This window comes from Fusarium subglutinans (assembly GCF_013396075.1).
Source record: "Fusarium subglutinans strain NRRL 66333 chromosome Unknown NRRL66333_c0000118, whole genome shotgun sequence".
Taxonomy (NCBI): Eukaryota; Fungi; Ascomycota; class Sordariomycetes; order Hypocreales; family Nectriaceae; genus Fusarium; species Fusarium subglutinans.
Window position 1 is genome coordinate 105,792 of NW_023502181.1, and position 18,343 is coordinate 124,134.

Here is an 18,343-nt window from a genome sequence, read left to right on the forward strand (position 1 = left end):
CACCGTCACTTTATTCTCAAGGGTCGACAAACTTGGACCTCAACTACATCATCGAACATCGCCAATTCAACTCTAGGCTCGCTTTTCTTCCATCCCAATTTTCCGCGATACTCTACGGCCAACTGTATGCTCATTACATCCCCATCTGTAGCAACAGTATCAGCGTCTTCTCGCCTTCGTAGACTCAGCATCTCAGGCGCCATGGCTTCGGCCTTCAGCGCATATCATGGGCCTGCGGCCACCGCGTCGCAACACACTATCACAGCTCTGGGGCGATGGTCCGTTCTGAACAACTCATTACCAGGTTCGTGTTGCATCATATCCATATTCTTGTTCCCTCTCGTTCCCGTACATGACGCTAATTCACCCTCTGCAGCCGTCGACAAGATCAAATCCTTGCACGTCTATGATTTCGACAACACTCGTGAGTTCGCGCCTCAGCCAATGGCAACATGGCATGCATTTAACGCAAATCAGTATTCAAGACCCCTCTGCCGAATCCCCAACTCTGGAACGGGCCCACGATTGGGACATTGTCAAATCAGGAAACGTTTGTCAATGGCGGCTGGTGGCATGACAGTCGCATCCTCGCCGCGACAGGGGAAGGCATCGATATCGAGGAAAAGCGCGCCTGGGATGGCTGGTGGAACGACAAAATCGTTGAACTTGTCGAGCTGAGCATGAAGCAGAAAGATGCCCTCTGCGTTCTACTAACGGGCCGTTCGGAGCGTGGGTTCGCTGAGTTGATAAAGAAGATGGTGGCGGCCAAAGGACTCGAATTCGATATGATTGGTCTTAAACCCGCCGTGAGCCCCTCAAACCAGAAGTTCCAAAGTACGATGCACTTCAAGCAACTCTTTCTCGGGGCCCTGATGGAGACATACAAGCAAGCAGAAGAGATTCGCGTATATGAGGATCGACCAAAACACACCAAAGGCTTCCGCGACTTCTTCGCCGAGTTCAACCGCCAACAAAACATAACCCCAACACGTGGCCCTCTTACAGCTGAAGTGATCCAAGTGGCGGATTGCGCGACGACTCTAGATCCCGTGATCGAGGTCGCCGAGATTCAGCACATGATCAACATCCACAACGAGATGGTCTCGAAGCAATCCCCACGAGGACGCCAGCATCGACTCAGGATTAAGAAGACTGTATTCTTCACCGGTTACATGATTGGACCCGAGGACACCAAGAAGCTCATCGAGCTGGCACATATACCACCAAACATGCCCCAGCATGAGCTGAAGTACCACGGCAACAACATTCTCATCTGCCCCCGGCCGTGTCCAGCTAGTATCCTGGAAAAGGTCGGCGGCATGGGTAGTAAGATGAAGTGGGAGGTAGTGGGCACAGCTTGTTTTGAGAATAGTATTTGGGCGGCACAGCTTCGACCTATCCCCCAACACGCCAAGTTCCATACCGACAACCCCAGTCCGCTCGTCGTGCTAGCATTGAGGAAAGGTATCAGACCCATGGACGCAGGGAAGATTCAGAACTGGCAACCCCTGCCGCCGGAAAGGTCTTTTGTTTTCGAAACTGTGGTTGGTGAGAAGGTCATTCTACGCATCGAGCCAGAGGATCCAAGGGAAGACGAGTACGAGAGTTTGTTTGCCAACAAAACTTCTAAACGGAAGCATAACGGCGACGAGGATTGGAACCAGAGAAACCCACACGGTCACTACAGCGGACGAAACGAGTCCCGAGGCTATCATTCAGGCGGCCGGGGAGGTCGAGGTCGAGGTAACCGAGGCGGCCGTGGTAATGCCAGAGGCGGCCGTGGTGGTCGTGGTAGAGGAGGAGGCTACAACTATCGGTCTCTCGACGATGTTGAGCCAAAGAACCAGCAGGGCGGCTACGGGCCACAGGTGGATTATGACGATGCCTACCCGCCGCTCAGCAAATCCAACAACCCTCCCGTGTCGGCACCCAGCGGTCCCAGTCAAGGTCGACAACCGCCTCGAGGTCCAGCACAATCACAAGGACGACCCATGGGCGTTCAAGCAGCCAACAACAACTCGGATCTTCAGCATTACTATTAGAAATAGTCTATACCCGCTCAACATGGCGGCCATCATTTTATCTCAACGTTGGACGGCATACACTTATCCTGGTTACATTTTACCAGGCCCACATTTGGGCAAAGATAATCATTGTAAATATGTGTATAATTCCTGATACTGGTCTTGTTTTGAGACCTCATTGGGTGCGTGGCGTACCGGAGGGAAAACATAATACGTATAATACCTTGTGGGAAGAACTGGAAAAAAGATTGTCTCGGTGGAAATGGACAAGTGTGTCATATATAAGTAAGGATACGCCTGCTACCTAGTTGGGCAAAACCCATGGATTAGGGGTTTCAGGGTCGTGCCATAAAGCTGTGAGCAGACTCGCCAATACAAAAAACAAGACCAAGACTTGAACCTCGTTTCTTCGTGGATAGAGAGTGTCTGCAAGGAACCCTCATCTAGGCCATGCCCACAAAGGCTTACTCAAGTTGATCGTCTTTTAATGGAGCGAACAATGACAGCCAAACAACGCCTGACGAACTGACCCCCGTATGATACTGATTGACCCGTGTTTCGTGGGCAAGTGTTCCTTTCGTTCATCCAAACAATGGCCCCTTCTATTAAAGTAAACCTGTATGAACCGACAAGATGTAGCATTATGCCTCACTTGCCTGGACATGAAAGGCATCCTATGCTCCACTCCGACATGCAAATAATATAACTGTAGTATAGACTCCATATAAGTCAGCGTAAAGAAAACAACAAGAATAACTTGGCACCCAAGCCAGCCTCAGCGGGCTTGTATGAAACGCAAGGTAAATCTTGGTTAGAGCACTTAACCAGGTCTTGAGAGAAGGTTTAATGGTTAAGGCCATACAATAATGCACGGAAAGAGGGAAGTGATATTGTGACCACACAAACGGTAAGTGATATGGCATTTTTAGTTACAACCATAATATAAGGCGATATGCATAAACTACGCCTGCAAAAGGGAAAAGAAAAAAAAAGAAAAACTATAATAACTGTACTAGCAAGTTAACAGATTATACAGCTGCTGTCTTGAACCTTAAGATCTAGCTGGACAGGTGACCTTCGCTTGATAAACAAATTCTGCATTGTTAAGTATGTAATACATCGTGTATTAACCTCAGGATTGTCAGGGCAGGCTTTAGATGTGACTCTTGACGTTAAACCACGATCAAGCTCAATCAATCAAGCATTTACCACCTTAAGGTTCAGATCCGGCCGTTGTGGGGCCGGTGCGGCTCCGAGAAGGGACCCGTTCGGCCGAGTATCGCCGATTTCGGCGCCGACCAAGGGGAGCTCGATATCGCCAAGGGTGAAGGCTTGCCGGGCATAATGACGCATCAAGCATGTGAGCTATTGTTCTTGTCTAGCTTTGCTCCTCGGTTTCATGTACAGTTGGGTCTTCATTCATGTCTTGACGAATTCTGATCTGGTTGAAATAGGTAACGTTAGGTAGAGTCAGATTCAGATTTTGCAGGGTCGTCAGTTGACTCGTGAAGATCTTTTCCCTCGGACCTGAGACGCTTACCTCCTCCGCTGGGTCCATAAGAACGGGGCCGATCCGTGATCCGTTGCGGCGAGTTAAGTGTTTGCAGGCCTGCCCACAGCATCCTTAACAGATGTGATCAAAGAAGCCCACCAAAAGGTCCACCCAGCGCTGACAAGAGTTTGTTGATCTCCACTTGAAAGAGGCTAAACTGCTCATGAAAGCTCCTTCGGCACCCCCATCGGTTGTAGGACATACCTAGGTAAGGTAGCTAGGGCGCAATTTACCACTTAACTACCCATGTAGGTGCAACTGTTTGTACGTAGTTCTGATTCTCTTGTGCCGTATTCCGGTCATCGTCAATGTTATCTCATCCTTATCTCGAATCTCAAAATTCCGATATTTCACTATTGCCCCCTCTGTGTCGTGAACTGCATTGTCCTATAAACCAAGGGCAACCAACCTGAGTCGGCGCATGACGACAGTTCCTTGTTAAAGTCGCCATCGCATTCCATCTGACGGGTCAACTCACAACAACCAGGTTTGGGAGCAGCATATAAGCAGTCATGAAAGGAGACCTCGAGGAGGCATCGCCAGCCAACGGCGCCGAGTCGTCTTCCTCGGCTTCTTCAACTGGGTCGTCGCCAGTTCTAGAGCCCATCAGGACCATTGAAACACGCCGCAGCCGCACCCACGACCTTGATGTCTTTGAGGCGCTGGAGCACGCCCTCACTCCAGATGTCGAGACAGAGGCAGAGCGCGAGGCTCGCGAACCTATTACTTATACCAGAACTGGCACCAGTGTGACCAGCGCCGCCTCTCGGCCCCCAGACTTTGAGGTTTTCTTTGAGGACGGTGATCCAGATAATCCCCGAAACTGGTCCAAGGGCTATCGTGCATGGATTATCGTCTGTGTCTCGTATTCCACATGGGTCGTCGTCTTGTATAGCACATGTTACACTGCATCGGTGTCTGGCCTGGCCGAGGAGTTTGGGGCGTCGACGACTGTGACCACGCTTGGTCTGACAACCTATTTGCTTGGTCTTGCTACGGGAAGTCTGATTGTGGCCCCTCTAAGTGAGCTGTACGGTCGACAAAAGGTGTACATCGTCTGCTTGACTGCATGGGCGTTGTTGATCTTGCCATGTGCTCTGGCGACTTCATTAACAGAAATAATTGTTGTGCGCTTCTTTGGGTAAGTGGTGTCTCCCAACCTCGTCTCGCCACAGCTGTTCTAACACAGCTGCAGTGCTGTCTTTGGTGCCGCTATGATCTCAAATAGTCCTGGAACTATCGTCGATATCTCGGATCCAGATTATCTGGCTGCAGCCATGTCCATGTGGTCCATCGCGCCTCTGAATGGACCATCTACTGGCCCAATCATTGGTGGCTTTGTGTATCAGTATCTGGGATGGCGATGGGATAACTGGATTCCTCTGATCCTCGGTGGAGTTGGAGTTCTCATGATGATCACAGTGAAGGAGACATACCATCCCGCAATCCTGAAACAAAAGGCCGCACGATTGCGCAAGGAGAACGATGACCCACGGTACTGGTGCCAGTATGACCAAAGGGTTTCCACCCGTCACCTGATAAAGATCAACATGAGTAGGCCATTTACTCTGTTGGCATCTGAACCTATTCTGTGGTTTATGGATATCTGGTGAGTTGGGTTGCAGCCCCCCCCCCCCTCTGCTCGCCTACCTGTTGCCTGTGTGCTAACGACATGAAAGGATATCGTTGATTTATGCCATCCTCTATCTCTGTTTCGTGGCATACCCTATCGTGTTTTCCCAACACCGTGGATGGGATGCAGGCATGTCAGGACTGGCCTTTGTGGGCATCGGCGTCGGAACCATGCTTGCCATCTTCGCAGAGCCTCTTTTCCGACGACTGATCAACTCTCAGCCGCGAGATCCAGCAACTGGCAGGCCTCATCCTGAAGCGACGGCTTTGGTCATGGCCATCGGCGCCATCCTAACCCCGATCGGCCAGCTTGTGTTTTCGTGGACATGCCTGCCAGCGACCATTCATTGGGCTATTCCGATCGCTTTCGGTATCCCTTTCGGTGCCGGCAACACCATCAGCTTCATCTATGGCTCCAACTATTTGGCTGGTGCGTACTCCATATACGCTGCCAGTGCTCTCGCCGGAAACGCTGTTATTCGTAGTATTGCTGGAGGTGTTCTGCCCCTGGCTGGTCCTAAGATGTACACCGCCATGACTCCCCAATGGGCTGGAACACTTCTGGGCCTCCTTGAGGTGGCTATGATTCCGATCCCGTTCGTGTTCTGGCGATACGGAGCCAAGATCAGAGCAAAGAGCCCAGCCATCAGGGCTTTGAGAGAGGAGCAGGATCGACTCGATTCGAAGAGAGCAAAGTATCAGAAGAAGCTAGAAAAGAAGCAGCAGCGAGAAGCAGAAAATGCAAAGACAGAGGGAGCAGGGGTGTTGGAGAAGACAGCAGGCGACTGAGTATAAGGTACCTTACCTAACAAAAGCATACGTAATTGCTTATAGTACAAGTACATACGTAGCACAAAATCTATGCCAATTTGCGAGTTGTTTTGTTTGCCTTGTTGCTCCGTAAAGAATAAGGTTTAGGGATTATTTGTTTCATGTTTAAACTTATTTACATACTAGGAAGGATGCTTTACCTATAACAATGTGTTACTACTAGGTATGCTAATATTATTAGGATTGAATATGCCAACATAACTAGATGCAAATAAAACCACCTAGGGTCACATATATACTGAAGATTGAACATCTCTCAAAAAGAACAAAAAAACTTAACGATTACTCAATCCCATTTTGAACATAGGAACAGCCCGATGCGGGGGTCGAACCCGCAACCTTGAGATAGTGTACTCATTTAAGAGTCTCACGCTCTACCGATTGAGCTAACCGGGCCTCGTATCGAGGCTTGATATTAAACAGCAGAGGCAGAAACGTGAATATCAGCTCTGATCGTATTCCTTACCAGATACAGGGTATTATGCCTACCAAGAAACACCAGGACAATCAATACACATATTAAACACAAAGTTATTGCAAAAACTCGCCATAGGAACTCAATATTTGTGTAAACAAAAAGATTCACTTCTGTTGCGATTTTGTACTGTCAGACTATGGTACGCCGACCAAGTCTCCCGTAATCCGAATGACTTTTGAGACTCCCTGGTTGACTGCCTTCATAAGAACCACAAAGTCGACCTATCCACGCCGTGCAGGTGTCCAACAAAGTACAGCCCAATATCACGGAGTCCGCTATGGCTCGCCAACACTCCCAATCTGACAGATTCCAACCTATTACTACATGTCACCTCTGCTAAAGAATCACCCAAAAGCATTGTCCCTTATCAACCCCCAAAGTCGTCCGTCCTTTAGTTCCCCTTCTCCAATCCGTCGAGCTCCTTAAGCACGGACGACTTGGTGTTGATCTTCTTAAGCTGGGTATCCTCGAGCTTCTCTCCACCAGCCAGACGCATCTCAAGGTCCTCGATGGCGCGAACCTTCTTCTGGAGACTGCGGATCTTCTTGGCGTTAGGGTTCTGTGCAGCGTCAGGAGCACCACCTCCGGCACCCTGGCTTGAATGAGCATGATGTCCATGGCCGTTGCGGTGAGTGTTACTGCGGCTTCGGGCCTGATTGTTACGCGATTGGCTCCGGTTGCGGTGATTGCGTCGCTCGGGGCTGCGACCCTCGTGGCCGGAGCCGTGACCTCGGTCGTGAGGAGGGGGCGCCAGGCTAGCTCCGCCGTTAGGCTCGCCTTGGGGCCGGCCCTCTCCCTGGGCATTCTTCTTGTTTCTCTTCTTCTTGTTCTTAGACTTGGACGAGTTTTCATCGCCCAAGGGTTCAGCTCCAGGAACGGTCCTAACCGTGGGAGCTTGCTCGGCCAAATCAGCACCGGGTACAGCGCGGCGAGGGCGGCCAAAACCGTTGGGACCAACGTTGGGTAGTCCGTTGCTCACAACGTGAGCGGCACCGCCCTCATCCTCACGCTTGAAGTGCAGAGGAGTGGCCAGACCACGGGCACCGGGAGGGCGGTAAGCACCGGCGGGCTTGCTGGGAGTCTTGACCGAGCCCAGGTAGGCCGTAGCAGAAGCATGAGGCGTAGGAACGGGGGTCAAAGGGTCACCAGGAGCAATGCTCTCGGGACCCTGAGGTCGCCAGACAACATTGTATAACTCGACCATATCCTCGTTATACATGAGACTGCCGCTGACATGCCACAACTTGACGCCGTTGTCAACACGAAGTCGGGGGGAGGTTGTGGCAGTCATAATGTAGCGACTATCAGGACTCCATTCGCAGACGCTGGGATTGCCGCTCTCAAAAGTGGTAATCTTGCGGAAATCCTTCTCGAGATCGTAAACATCGATCTGACCAGCAAGGTTGCCGAAGCCCGCCACCAAAACAAAGCGACCGTTTGGCGAGAAAGTGATAGTGTTGCGGGGGGCAATCGGGAAGGAGTGCGTTGCAACGGCCCGGTGGTTGAAGATGGTGGCCTTGGGAGGCATGGTACCATATACAACACCGAACTCTCTCGAGTTGTGGGACCAAGAAACATCATGAATGGGACCCTCCTTATCCAGGGACACACGGGCATCAAAAGAACCGGTGGTGCTGAGCAGATACAGCGTGGTCTCACCATAGTAACTCTTGCCTGAGCGATCAACGTCGGTTTGGGCCAGCACCAGAAGGCTGGAGCCAAGCTTGTTCCACTTCAGCTGGACCTTGTCTCCCTTGAAGAAGGTCTTTTGGGAGATCGGGTTAGTGAAAAGAGGGACGTTGAAGACCTTGACGGCAGCGGGTTGGCCCTGGAAGTTGTCAGCATACACCTCTTGAAAATAGCTTTGGTTATTTGCTGACCTTGCGCTCGGGAACAAAGACGGCAACGGCGTGGTTTTGACTGCCAGGAGCAAGAGCAAAGTTGGCAACACCTTCGACTCGGAGCTTGTTCCAGACCTTGACGAGATCGTGACTCTCGTAAAACTGGACTTCATTTGTAACGAGACGAGCACAGTACTTCTCATCAGCTGTGTACTGAAGGTTCCAGCCTTGCTGCTGCTTCTGAACAAAGCGGCCGAGGGGCTGCTTGTCCTGACCAGAGACATCCTCCTCTACAACACGCCAGACCTTAAGGTTCTTGGTGGCATCTCCGTTCTCATCCTTGGCAGGGCGTTCCCAGGTGATGACGAAAGTACCGCGAGGAGAGAAACCGAGCTCGTAGACGTTGGAGATGGGGAGGGACAGGACCTGCTGGGAGGTTGAGGGGTCAATGATAGTGACAGCCTCGGGAGATGCCCAAGCGAAGTAGCGACCACATGGCGAGTAGGTACAGCACCGGAGGTTGCCTTCGGGCTTCTTGAACCCAGCGAGAGGCTGATAGACAGGCGCGGCGTCGGTGATGCCGATGTCCCTCTGGGTTCGGTAGGCAAACTGCAGCGGAGACGCCATGGCTAGTGAAAGTCACAGTGTCTCGTGTCTTGCGTAAGTCTTTTTTGGGGGCCGGTTGTCAAAAAGTTCTGTCGTGTCGTGTGCGGGCACTTATCAACGTCGATGTAGATCGCGATCGTGGGGCAGAAAGCTTAGGCTTAGATTCGGATTGGGCGAATAAGCGGGAGAGCAAAATGCCAAAAGAAGCGTTGTACTTTTTTCGACTGCGCAACGAAGAGCAGTACAAATAGTCGCTTGAGAGAGGATCAGGAGCGCTGGATCCGACTCGCAAAGGTTTGGATCGAGAGTTGTCGTTTGACGTTGTCGCGGAGCAACAAACAAAAAGTGGCGGGGGAATATCGATCGATTGCGATTGAGCGAAGCCGACAAAGCGAAGTTGTAAGACAAGAACTGACTGATTCGATGACCGGAAGGAAGATAAAAAGAAGACGGCAAGTCACCCAGAGGGAGGGAGAAGGAGGAGGAATTGGCGCGGCAGTGCCGTGATGTTTTTGGTTGAAGGGAAACGAAACAAGAGGGAAGAGAAAGAAGTTGACGGCTTTGGCCACCAAGCATAGGTAAATATGGATTTTTTTCGTTAGGTCGGACCAGGTTCCCATTCTTTTTTTTCCGTACGTAAGGTACCAAAGCCCAGAGCCTAAGCCCAGTGGAGGCACCCGCTGAGGTGGCCTCCCTTTTTTCCTTACGGGGTACAACCTAGCCCACACACCGCATAATCACCGCCAACCGATCGCCCTTGACTCAGCCTCTACACTGTCTCACTCGAGTTCAGAAACCTAGGCCCTCGGGGGGCAAGAAAATAACAGACCTTGATATAGGGTGTCAAAATAAACTCAGTGAAAGTAATCCTAAGCTTAGACTATATCACCTAATTCTTTTTGTCACTTAGGATCGAGGTCCTGAGTCTTCTTTCCTCCCCTAGCTAGGTACATATCTTTACAGTGCATGCGGCTCCAGAATTCTCTTTGACCAGAAACCACAGCCAACCGTGCTCAGATCGTCGAGTGTTCCGTGAACCTTTTTCTATCTGTCAGGCTCTTTCACCGGGAACACCGAATGCATTGGACCCTTTATTCTTATCCGAGTGCTAAGCCATCACCTTTGAGCCACAAGAGCCCCCATATGCTTCTGATATACAGAGTTGTTTTGAGCATGTTTATTCAATTCATCAGCTTGTAACTCCGTAGAACATGCTGTCAATGGCTATAGTCACGCCATCAACCATATAGTCCCCCCTTTTAGTTGTGGTATGTAACGTCTGTTTGTGGTGCCTCTATTGATCATTTGTGACAAAGTATTGCGTCAACCTACCACTTTACGCCTGGTTAAGCTTTCATGGGTACCTAAGATGTGGAAGATACGAGGACTACTACCCGAAACAAAACCAATGGACTCTGTTGTTCCTCAAAGAATACATACCTAGTCTGATATATTTCACGCCTAGCACCTGCTACACCTTTCACTATTATGGCTACGTGGCACCAATTGGCCTCCACAGGCCGAGTTCATAGCATCGATGTTGTCAAGAAATTGGATCAATGAATCTGCATGTGCCGAGTTTACCAACACCGGACAAGGTGCTGTTCCTCTATTAAATACATGTTGTACTTTGCTGTCTCATTATCGTAAATTGGTCATACAATTAACCTCCTAGGGAACGGGAATGGCACGATTACCTGCCCTTAAATTTCTCCTTCCAGCCACCCTTCTCAAATAGCCATAAAGCCTCAGTAGCGTAGACTCGGCTTCCTCGGTGACCGCCTTCAGCCATAGCAGCTTCAGTCAAGCTATCGAGAACCCTTCCTTTCTTAACAGCTGCCCAGATTCCCATAGCAATCGGGTCATCCTCACTCTTACCCCACTCACCCAGACCGAGACGATAAAGAATTCTCCCTAATGTCTGGAAAGCCATACATCTTTGCGCAGGAACAGCACTTCTGGCAAGATGAGCTAACTCCGCAATTGTGTATCCCGCAGCCTCTGGGGCGTCGCCATGGTGGTGTAAGCCTTTCGAAGAAGGAATGGATCGGCTGACTCTTGGTGACAAGAATCGGCCCTGGAAGTCGAAGCGCAGAGCGTTGACAGCGATCTCGGGATGCGGATAGTATGAAGAGTCTTTGTCAGCCGGACTGTCCTCGGTAGGAATGGGTGCCATCCATGCGAGCTTGCTTGGGTCGGCGGGTAGATTGGGAAAATATTTCTTGTGCAGCGATTCCAAGAAATTCGGGTCGGAAGGGTCAAGATCGGCCAAAGCTGGCGGTACAGGGAAATGAACCGACTTCGGTTGGTCGGTGATGGGAAATAGATCGGGTGGTATTTGCGCCGGGGCTTTGTCCTCATCGTAATGATCCGATACCTTTTTCGATGAGGATACTTGGGAAACCGGAGGGGAACTTTGAGATGCCGATTTTATTAAGGCCTTGCGAGCGTGGGGTGCAGTCGTTGTGGTGCTCTCCAGTGTTTCGTTCGTGGCAGTGTCTTCGACTTTAATCGTAGGTGGTGGGACTTGTGTTTCTTCTTGTTTCTCTTCTTTGGGCGCATCAAAAGGCGAGGGACCAGTAGGCTCTTCAATATTGGCCCGCGATAGTAACCTTTGAATGAGAGCTGGGTTCAAGCCGTTCATGATATCTTCTTGGGCTTGAGCGATCTCGGCAGGTGTCATATTTGCAATCTTCTGTTGGTTTTCCTGGTCTATGCGTTGCCTCTCAACAGTCTTGAAATCTACATCTGAGGACGAAGCTTCAGACTGCTTTCCCGCCTCAGGTTGTTCGGCAGGCGCTGTTGCTCCGGCTGCTTCGGCGCGCTTCTGCCTGAAAGCGGAGGTCTTCCATCTTCTTTTATGTTGAGGAAAGCCGGTAGAAGATATAGGCAGGTCGTTAAACCCAACGGGCTTCTTTTTGGAAGTATCGTGCTCGACGATGTCGTTGATCAAAAGTGTCGGATCCATTATGGTGAGTTGTATATGCAGTCAGTAAGGTATGGACGAGATGTCTCTCAAGCTTTGGATCTGACGTCTTTTTTTTTAATCCTTAGGTAGTCAGTGTAGAGAACCGCGGAAATGCTTGTGGGTCAGGGGCCTTGTGACCCCACACCCAGTAGCGCGTTTGTTTGAATGTGCCACGTGCAAGGATTTGAATGACCTGAATCTAGCATTAATGGAAATACCAATGCTCAGCTTCCCATAATAGACAGGATAAAATACAAAATAGCCAGGGCTAGGGGGTGAAATAAGACGGCTGACGTTCCTGATAATACCGACTTATGTATTTAATACCTAAATATCTTAAGAAATGTATTAAACCTAATAAAGAAAAGATAAAATAATAAAAGAAGCTTTATTAACTTTAAAAATATATTATTTATATAATAAATAATTTTATTTAGTATTTTTAATTAATTAATTAAAGGTAATTATCCTGATAGCATTAGTATCAGAGCGTCAGATATCTTATTTCACCCCGAGGCAGGGCTATGCCAGAATTCTGTTCAGTGAAGGGCGAAGCATCCCGACTCGTTCATAGTGGATATAGTTTATTAGGCGACAACATGTTATGACTCGTAAAAGGTACCGAAGATTGGAAATTCGATTTTTAGTCCCCGGTTTTCTCTATTGTTCATTTTGTACCGTATGTAAATGAGAAGAAAGTCTTGCTAAGTTAAGAAATCTTGATTCTTTTTCGAAATTCCTCCTACCTTCAAGAATTGACAGTATGTTGAATGCGCATTTATTACTGAAACAAAGCTTTTGAGTTTCGTTTCTTGAGACAGACGATTTTAATTGTGAGGGTATGTCGCACCGCCACAGATTAGACCGGGATAGCGGTGCATTAGCGCCGATCGATTCTCGTTCCTCTTGAGTTCCAGAACCCTTGTGCCACAGAACCATGCTCAGACCGTCATTTGTGGCTTTCAATCGTTATGCTTTCTGCTTTGGTACTCGGTGCAATTTATCTATGATAAAGTAAACACTAGGAGAGTTTGAATGTTTATTACGCGCTCCCATTCACACCGGACTTTTCCGTGTTTGTATTTTCGGTAATTGTCAAGAAATGGATGCCTCTGAAAATCGGGTGGAGTCAAGGTTGACGCGGTCGGATTGAGTGGAATTGGCGTTTGTTCTGCCTGCTTTCAGTGCTTCGAACCATTCTCTAGGGCATAATATAACGAATGGGCTTATACAGGCAACAGTGGATGACAGGTACAATATTTATGGCGTACAGTATGAAGAAAAGTGCCGTGTAGGATTTCAATCCCTGCAATATTATTTGATGGCCGAATGACGTCAAAAACGCTCAGAAAGTAGTAATCTGGACCATAGAATGCACTTGCGAGCAGTGACTTTGAATTAAAAGGTGATACCTATTTGTATCAGCTTCAAATTGTAAAATGGGAGGCAATTCAGAAGATTAGAAAAAGAAGAAAAGGCCACATTAAAGTGATACCTGGGCCGAAAAAACAAACTTGTGGCTGATGCAGCCATTACTGCAGCCGCGCCGGATCCCTGTCGACGTGCCGCGCCTAAGCTTGGTTCAACGTTTCTGGTTTCGGGATGAGATGGTCCACACCATCAAGGGGAGGGACCTGTTCATCGCTGCGATGGGCTGGGCTGGGCTGGACTGGGATATTTGTCACTAGGCAAGAAGGTGATTAGTCACGTTGATTGCTGACTCTGAACGAATTGATCAATATCACGGGGCCATTTATTGCTTGTGATTTTGTATGACTGTTGCAGCTGAGAGGTGAGCGGATAAATGACGTGTTGCAAGATATAGCCTCTGGAGGCAGTACAAAAGGATACATGTCACAAGCCGAGAGATATTCCTGGAGTCCACAGTCCACTGCAGGCAGGCAGTTTTCCCCACGCTACCCAAGGTACCTAAGAATGGAACCTCACCCCTGGAGAGTAAGAAAAGCTTCGATGCTTGAATTGTGCTGCCAAAAATACTTGACCAAGCTAGTTACTAGACTCATGCTAAGCTTACCTTCTAATTTATTCATAGCCCTACCTTTTCTTACTCCCTTAGCTCACCTGCGAAAGCTGACCCGACCACCCCTGTTATGTTCTACGCATGTTACACATGGAATCTGAGTCGGTCGGTACCTTTACCTTTACCTTTACTCTAAAGAAAAAAAGTATCCGTGCGTCAACGGGCATGGAAGTCTGTTTTCTCTATCACGTCCGCCTATGCATGTCTTTTTGAGTCTACCATTAACTTACATCTTACTCATTCTCCGCCCCCGCTAAGCTCGGGTCTGCTGGTTCTTTTCACTTGCTCCCTCTGATGAATTTGACTCTGTACTGTACTGTCCTGTCCCATCCGTCCCCAGCATCCAATGCCATGGCATGACCTAGGCAATTACTTGGTAGACCCCCCATCACCATTGACTCAGTTGGTTCCCTGGTGTTGTCGATGCCTATTTTGAGTCCCATCTCATTAGGTTGTTCTAGAGTTAGCCACGCCCCTCGGCGGTTTAATACATACAATATCCCTTTTGTCCTTTCCCTTTGACCTTTCCCTTTTGTTCCCTTTCTTCTGGTGATGCTTGTCATGGTCCGCCCCCCTCCCCCCTCGCTCGTTTCTTCCGTACCGTACCTCGTGCCTTGTCTGTCTCGTCTCGTCTCGTCGTTCTTGTTGTTTCCGAGTCGTAGCATTCTTATTTAGCTGCTGGCAACAAGAGAAGCTGTTGGCCTGCCCCGTTTTTCTCCTTCCTGGCCTGGAAAATAAGAAATATTGTCGTCGCCCCGAAAAAAAACGTAGCCATCCCCATCTCATTTCTCCTCCCTTTTCTTCCCTTCTTTCCCTCCTCTCCCTCACTCAAACATCCACCTCCCACATACTTTTCCCAACAACGACCAGTGGATTTATCGTCGAATTCGTCAGATTTCATCAATTTGACACTATTCGCACATCTTGTTCATCTCCAAGTTGTTGTTATTTTCTGCGCCTGGTTTAGCAGTACCTCTTGACGTCCTCCAAGCGACGTGAACCCCGCAGTCGGCTCAGATTTTCCTCCTGGAAGGCTGTATTCACTACAAATGCGGTTTTCCAACCCGAGATCTTGAGGCTATTCAGAGATTCGACCTACTCCACCGCCCGCACCTGCACTCCACATTCTGGCCACTCACAGCTCGTTTCACCTCGTCACTCTCCGACTGGACGCTTTCCCGCTTGCAACCATTCCGTTTCTGACGAGGCCCGCACGCCACAGATCCAGGCATTTCTATTCGCTGTACCTGGTACTCACTTTGACGCTGCATTTCGGTGCTATTTAGCGTGTACCACTCACTACCACCCGTCGACCGCTATTCGTTGCCTTATCGACATTTGATGGTTTGAATCACAGCCTTGCCCTACGCGACGCCTTATCTGATCCTTGGCTTCTGATCCTTGGCTCTTGATGCTGCAAATGCGAGGTTCCTTTGCCCGCTTCTAGCATTAATATCCCCTGTTTCCATTTTTGACAATCGATTTGTCAGATGCAACAACCGCCTGTATTGGTGTTTCTATTCACAATCTTGTAATACGCGCTCCACAAGGCTATTCGTTGCCTCTCTACACCTCGGCATGGCTGCTGCAGGCGCCGACACGTCTATGTCACGATACGACTCATCAGCCGGCGAACTATCATCGCCTCCTTCCGGATCACTATCAGAACCTGGTTCGCCGTCACGAAATGGATCCGGTGGCCGAGCACCGCAAGACTATGACGAGATCGTCGTCGTTTCCAGCGATGGCCAATATCAACACATCGGGCACCAGAATCATAACGAACGCCCTCCACCGCCTATGCCACCCCAATCAGGCACAGGCCCCCCTAGACGATACGCACTCGTTGACAACCAATGGGTTCAGTTAACAGCTGCAGGCGTCCCGCGCAAGAAGCCCGGACGCAAACCTGGTACCATTGTGAAACCTCGAAATTCGGACGGTGCCGATGCAGCAAAGGCTGCCCGAAAGCCTAGGAAACCTCGCGATCCCAATGCGCCAGCATTACCACGCAAGAGAAAGATTGCCCCTGCAGATGGCGAGAGCGAAATTCCTGGAGATTCAAAGTCTCTTGCCGCAGCTGCATCATCCGCCGGCCAGGGACACATGTCGGATGTCTCCCATATATCAGCCTTGTCGCCTGCTCATCACAACCGTCAAACATCGTCTTCATCCCATCAACCCGAACAACGTTATTCACCAAAGATGTTGAAGCGCGAACACTTTATGTACAGCATACTAAATTCGGAAACACCTGTAGAACAACCACAGTCACAACCCAAGTCTCAACCCCAGTCTCAACCTCATTCTCAGCACAATAGCTCTACATCTATACCTGTTCGTACCAGCGGTCAAAGCTACGATCCTATCCGCGGTAACTACGATCCTGTTCGTGAGACAATGGTTTCTCATAGCCCTTACCCCTCTACTTCTGATTCACCAAGAGCTGCTTCTCAGATGCCCAATCGATCACCAACCATTGCGAGCCTTCTTGGTGGGAATGAATCACGCAGCTCATATCAGCCACCCTCGAACCAGCCTCGCTTCCAGGCACATGAACCATCTCAACCACCATCACCATCCAAAGACCCTCGCGACATATTGACACCAACTCCTTCTTCGCGACCACTAGTGCAGGAAGCAAAGAAGGATCCGCCTCCTCCACCGCCACCCGTTCAAAGGCCAGTCATCAAAGAGTCTAACTTCACCACCATTTCCAATGGCCCCATCAAGAAGTCATCGCCAAAGCAGAAGCCTCACACTGGAGTTTCCACGCCAAGGACTGACACCCTCGATGATATGGGAGAAAGTGAAGGCCGTTCGATCCTCGACTTTGGTCGAGCGAAGCCAGGCGAAGAAGCCCAGGCCCCAACCATTGTTCTCAGTGTACCTATCCAGGCCGGTGAGACAAACAGATATGTCAATTTTATGCGCATGGCTGAGGAACGATATGGATGGGATGCTCTTCACCCTCGCCTGGCTGCCAACCGAGATCGCAAGGCTCGCATCGCGGCGGCGGCTGCCTCTCTAGAAAAGGCGGAATCGGGCCGCGAATCTGGTGATGAAATGTCCGTCGATCTCTCCGATGCCGAGGCTAGCAACCCCGACAACGGCGCGACCAGCGGCCCTGATGCCCAGGCCAAGCCCAAGAAGAAGCGTAATTTCAAGGAGGATCAGTATGATGTTGATGATGATTTTGTGGACGATTCAGAGCTCCTATGGGAAGCTCAGGCGGCGGCAAGCCGTGACGGATTCTTTGTCTACTCTGGCCCTCTTGTGCCTGAGGTCGAGAAGCCAGCTGCTGGGTATGTATCTTCCTTTTTTGTCTTGTGTGATCAAACAATAACAAGTAATAGCCATGATGGTCCCCCTAAGCGCGGACGGGGTGGAAGAGGTAGCAGAGGTGGTGGAAGAGGTGCATCGACCAGAGGCGGGACAGGCAGTGGCCGCGGCGGAGGACCCGGATCTCGAGGTGGCTCTGTCACCCGAAAACCCCGTATCACTAAGCAGGAGAAGGCACAGCGGGAACGCGAGAAGGCTGAGCGCGAAACAATGGCCCAAATGGCCAAGTCACCTACCCATGGTGGCTACTCACTAAACCCAACCACGCCATCCTTTGCTGTGAGCGAGTTAGGGGCTTAGGATCCTTCGTCATCTGCAAGTGGTTCTCGTTTCACGCCATATAATCTTCAACGCCGGCATTGAGCGTAACACTCTTGAAAAGAGAAACGACATTCAAACAAAAGGTGTGCTCCAACACAGCACACTTAACCTTCTGTCATCGTGCTATGGCAGTATACACCGCCCACAACTATTTACACTGGGAATCCCGAGTCCTCCCCATTTTCTCCTTTGTTTTGCACTCTCCGAGGCTGTTTTGCAGATCATGGATGGTCCGGTATGACCTCCTTATGCGGTTTTAAGATTTGTGGGAGTATTGGCGTGTGAGATATTTGTTTGTGGGACTACAGGCGTTTACCTGGTTCACATGCTTGCAGAGGGATGGCACATGGGTGGCCCCTGTCATGGAGCAAGACAAGACCAGGGATGATTGATAATTCGCCCTCAGACAATGGTGGCTTTTGAAGGCAGAATAGCCAGACAAGGCGTCACGACCATTCGGGCATTTGCCACAAGAGAGGACAAGTTGAGCGGCATTAGATGTTAGAATTGAAGCTGAACAATTGCAAAAGATGATGGTCTAATGACTATAGCATTGACGAGCCTAAATCAAAATTGCGCTTTGCCATGTAATTTGCCCTGGTAACCAACATCACAGACATGGAATTCTAATAGGGTTTTGACGTGAACGAATTTCAGCCGTTCATGATCTGAATCCAAATGTATTCTCCAACCTCTCAAGTTTGCGA

At 49.7% G+C, this 18,343-nt stretch overlaps 5 protein-coding genes across 5 annotated transcripts; 3 read left to right on the plus strand and 2 right to left on the minus strand.

Moving 5' to 3' along the window:
- Positions 1 to 201: 201 nt before the first annotated feature.
- Positions 202 to 2,042, plus strand: FSUBG_8564 (nucleolar rRNA processing GAR1; the record flags this gene model as incomplete). The annotated part of the gene is made up of 3 exons (XM_036686984.1): positions 202 to 304; positions 377 to 424; positions 478 to 2,042. 3 exons carry the CDS (start codon positions 202 to 204, stop codon positions 2,040 to 2,042), a joined length of 1,716 nt encoding a protein of 571 aa, XP_036535948.1.
- A 2,046-nt stretch (positions 2,043 to 4,088) lies between these two features.
- On the plus strand, positions 4,089 to 5,997 carry FSUBG_8565 (major facilitator superfamily transporter; the record flags this gene model as incomplete). Its single annotated transcript, XM_036686985.1, has 3 exons — positions 4,089 to 4,717; positions 4,772 to 5,185; positions 5,256 to 5,997. 3 exons carry the CDS (start codon positions 4,089 to 4,091, stop codon positions 5,995 to 5,997), a joined length of 1,785 nt encoding a protein of 594 aa, XP_036535949.1.
- A 911-nt stretch (positions 5,998 to 6,908) lies between these two features.
- FSUBG_8566 (eukaryotic translation initiation factor 2a) lies at positions 6,909 to 8,985 on the minus strand (the record flags this gene model as incomplete). Its single annotated transcript, XM_036686986.1, has 2 exons — positions 6,909 to 8,345; positions 8,398 to 8,985. The coding sequence occupies 2 exons, from the start codon at positions 8,983 to 8,985 to the stop codon at positions 6,909 to 6,911; spliced, it is 2,025 nt and encodes a 674-aa protein (XP_036535950.1).
- Positions 8,986 to 10,657: 1,672 nt separating this feature from the next.
- On the minus strand, positions 10,658 to 11,932 carry FSUBG_8567 (rhoptry; the record flags this gene model as incomplete). The annotated part of the gene is made up of 1 exon (XM_036686987.1): positions 10,658 to 11,932. One exon carries the CDS (start codon positions 11,930 to 11,932, stop codon positions 10,658 to 10,660), a length of 1,275 nt encoding a protein of 424 aa, XP_036535951.1.
- Positions 11,933 to 15,551: 3,619 nt separating this feature from the next.
- On the plus strand, positions 15,552 to 17,615 carry FSUBG_8568 (uncharacterized protein; the record flags this gene model as incomplete). Its single annotated transcript, XM_036686988.1, has 2 exons — positions 15,552 to 17,278; positions 17,330 to 17,615. 2 exons carry the CDS (start codon positions 15,552 to 15,554, stop codon positions 17,613 to 17,615), a joined length of 2,013 nt encoding a protein of 670 aa, XP_036535952.1.
- Positions 17,616 to 18,343: the final 728 nt, after the last annotated feature.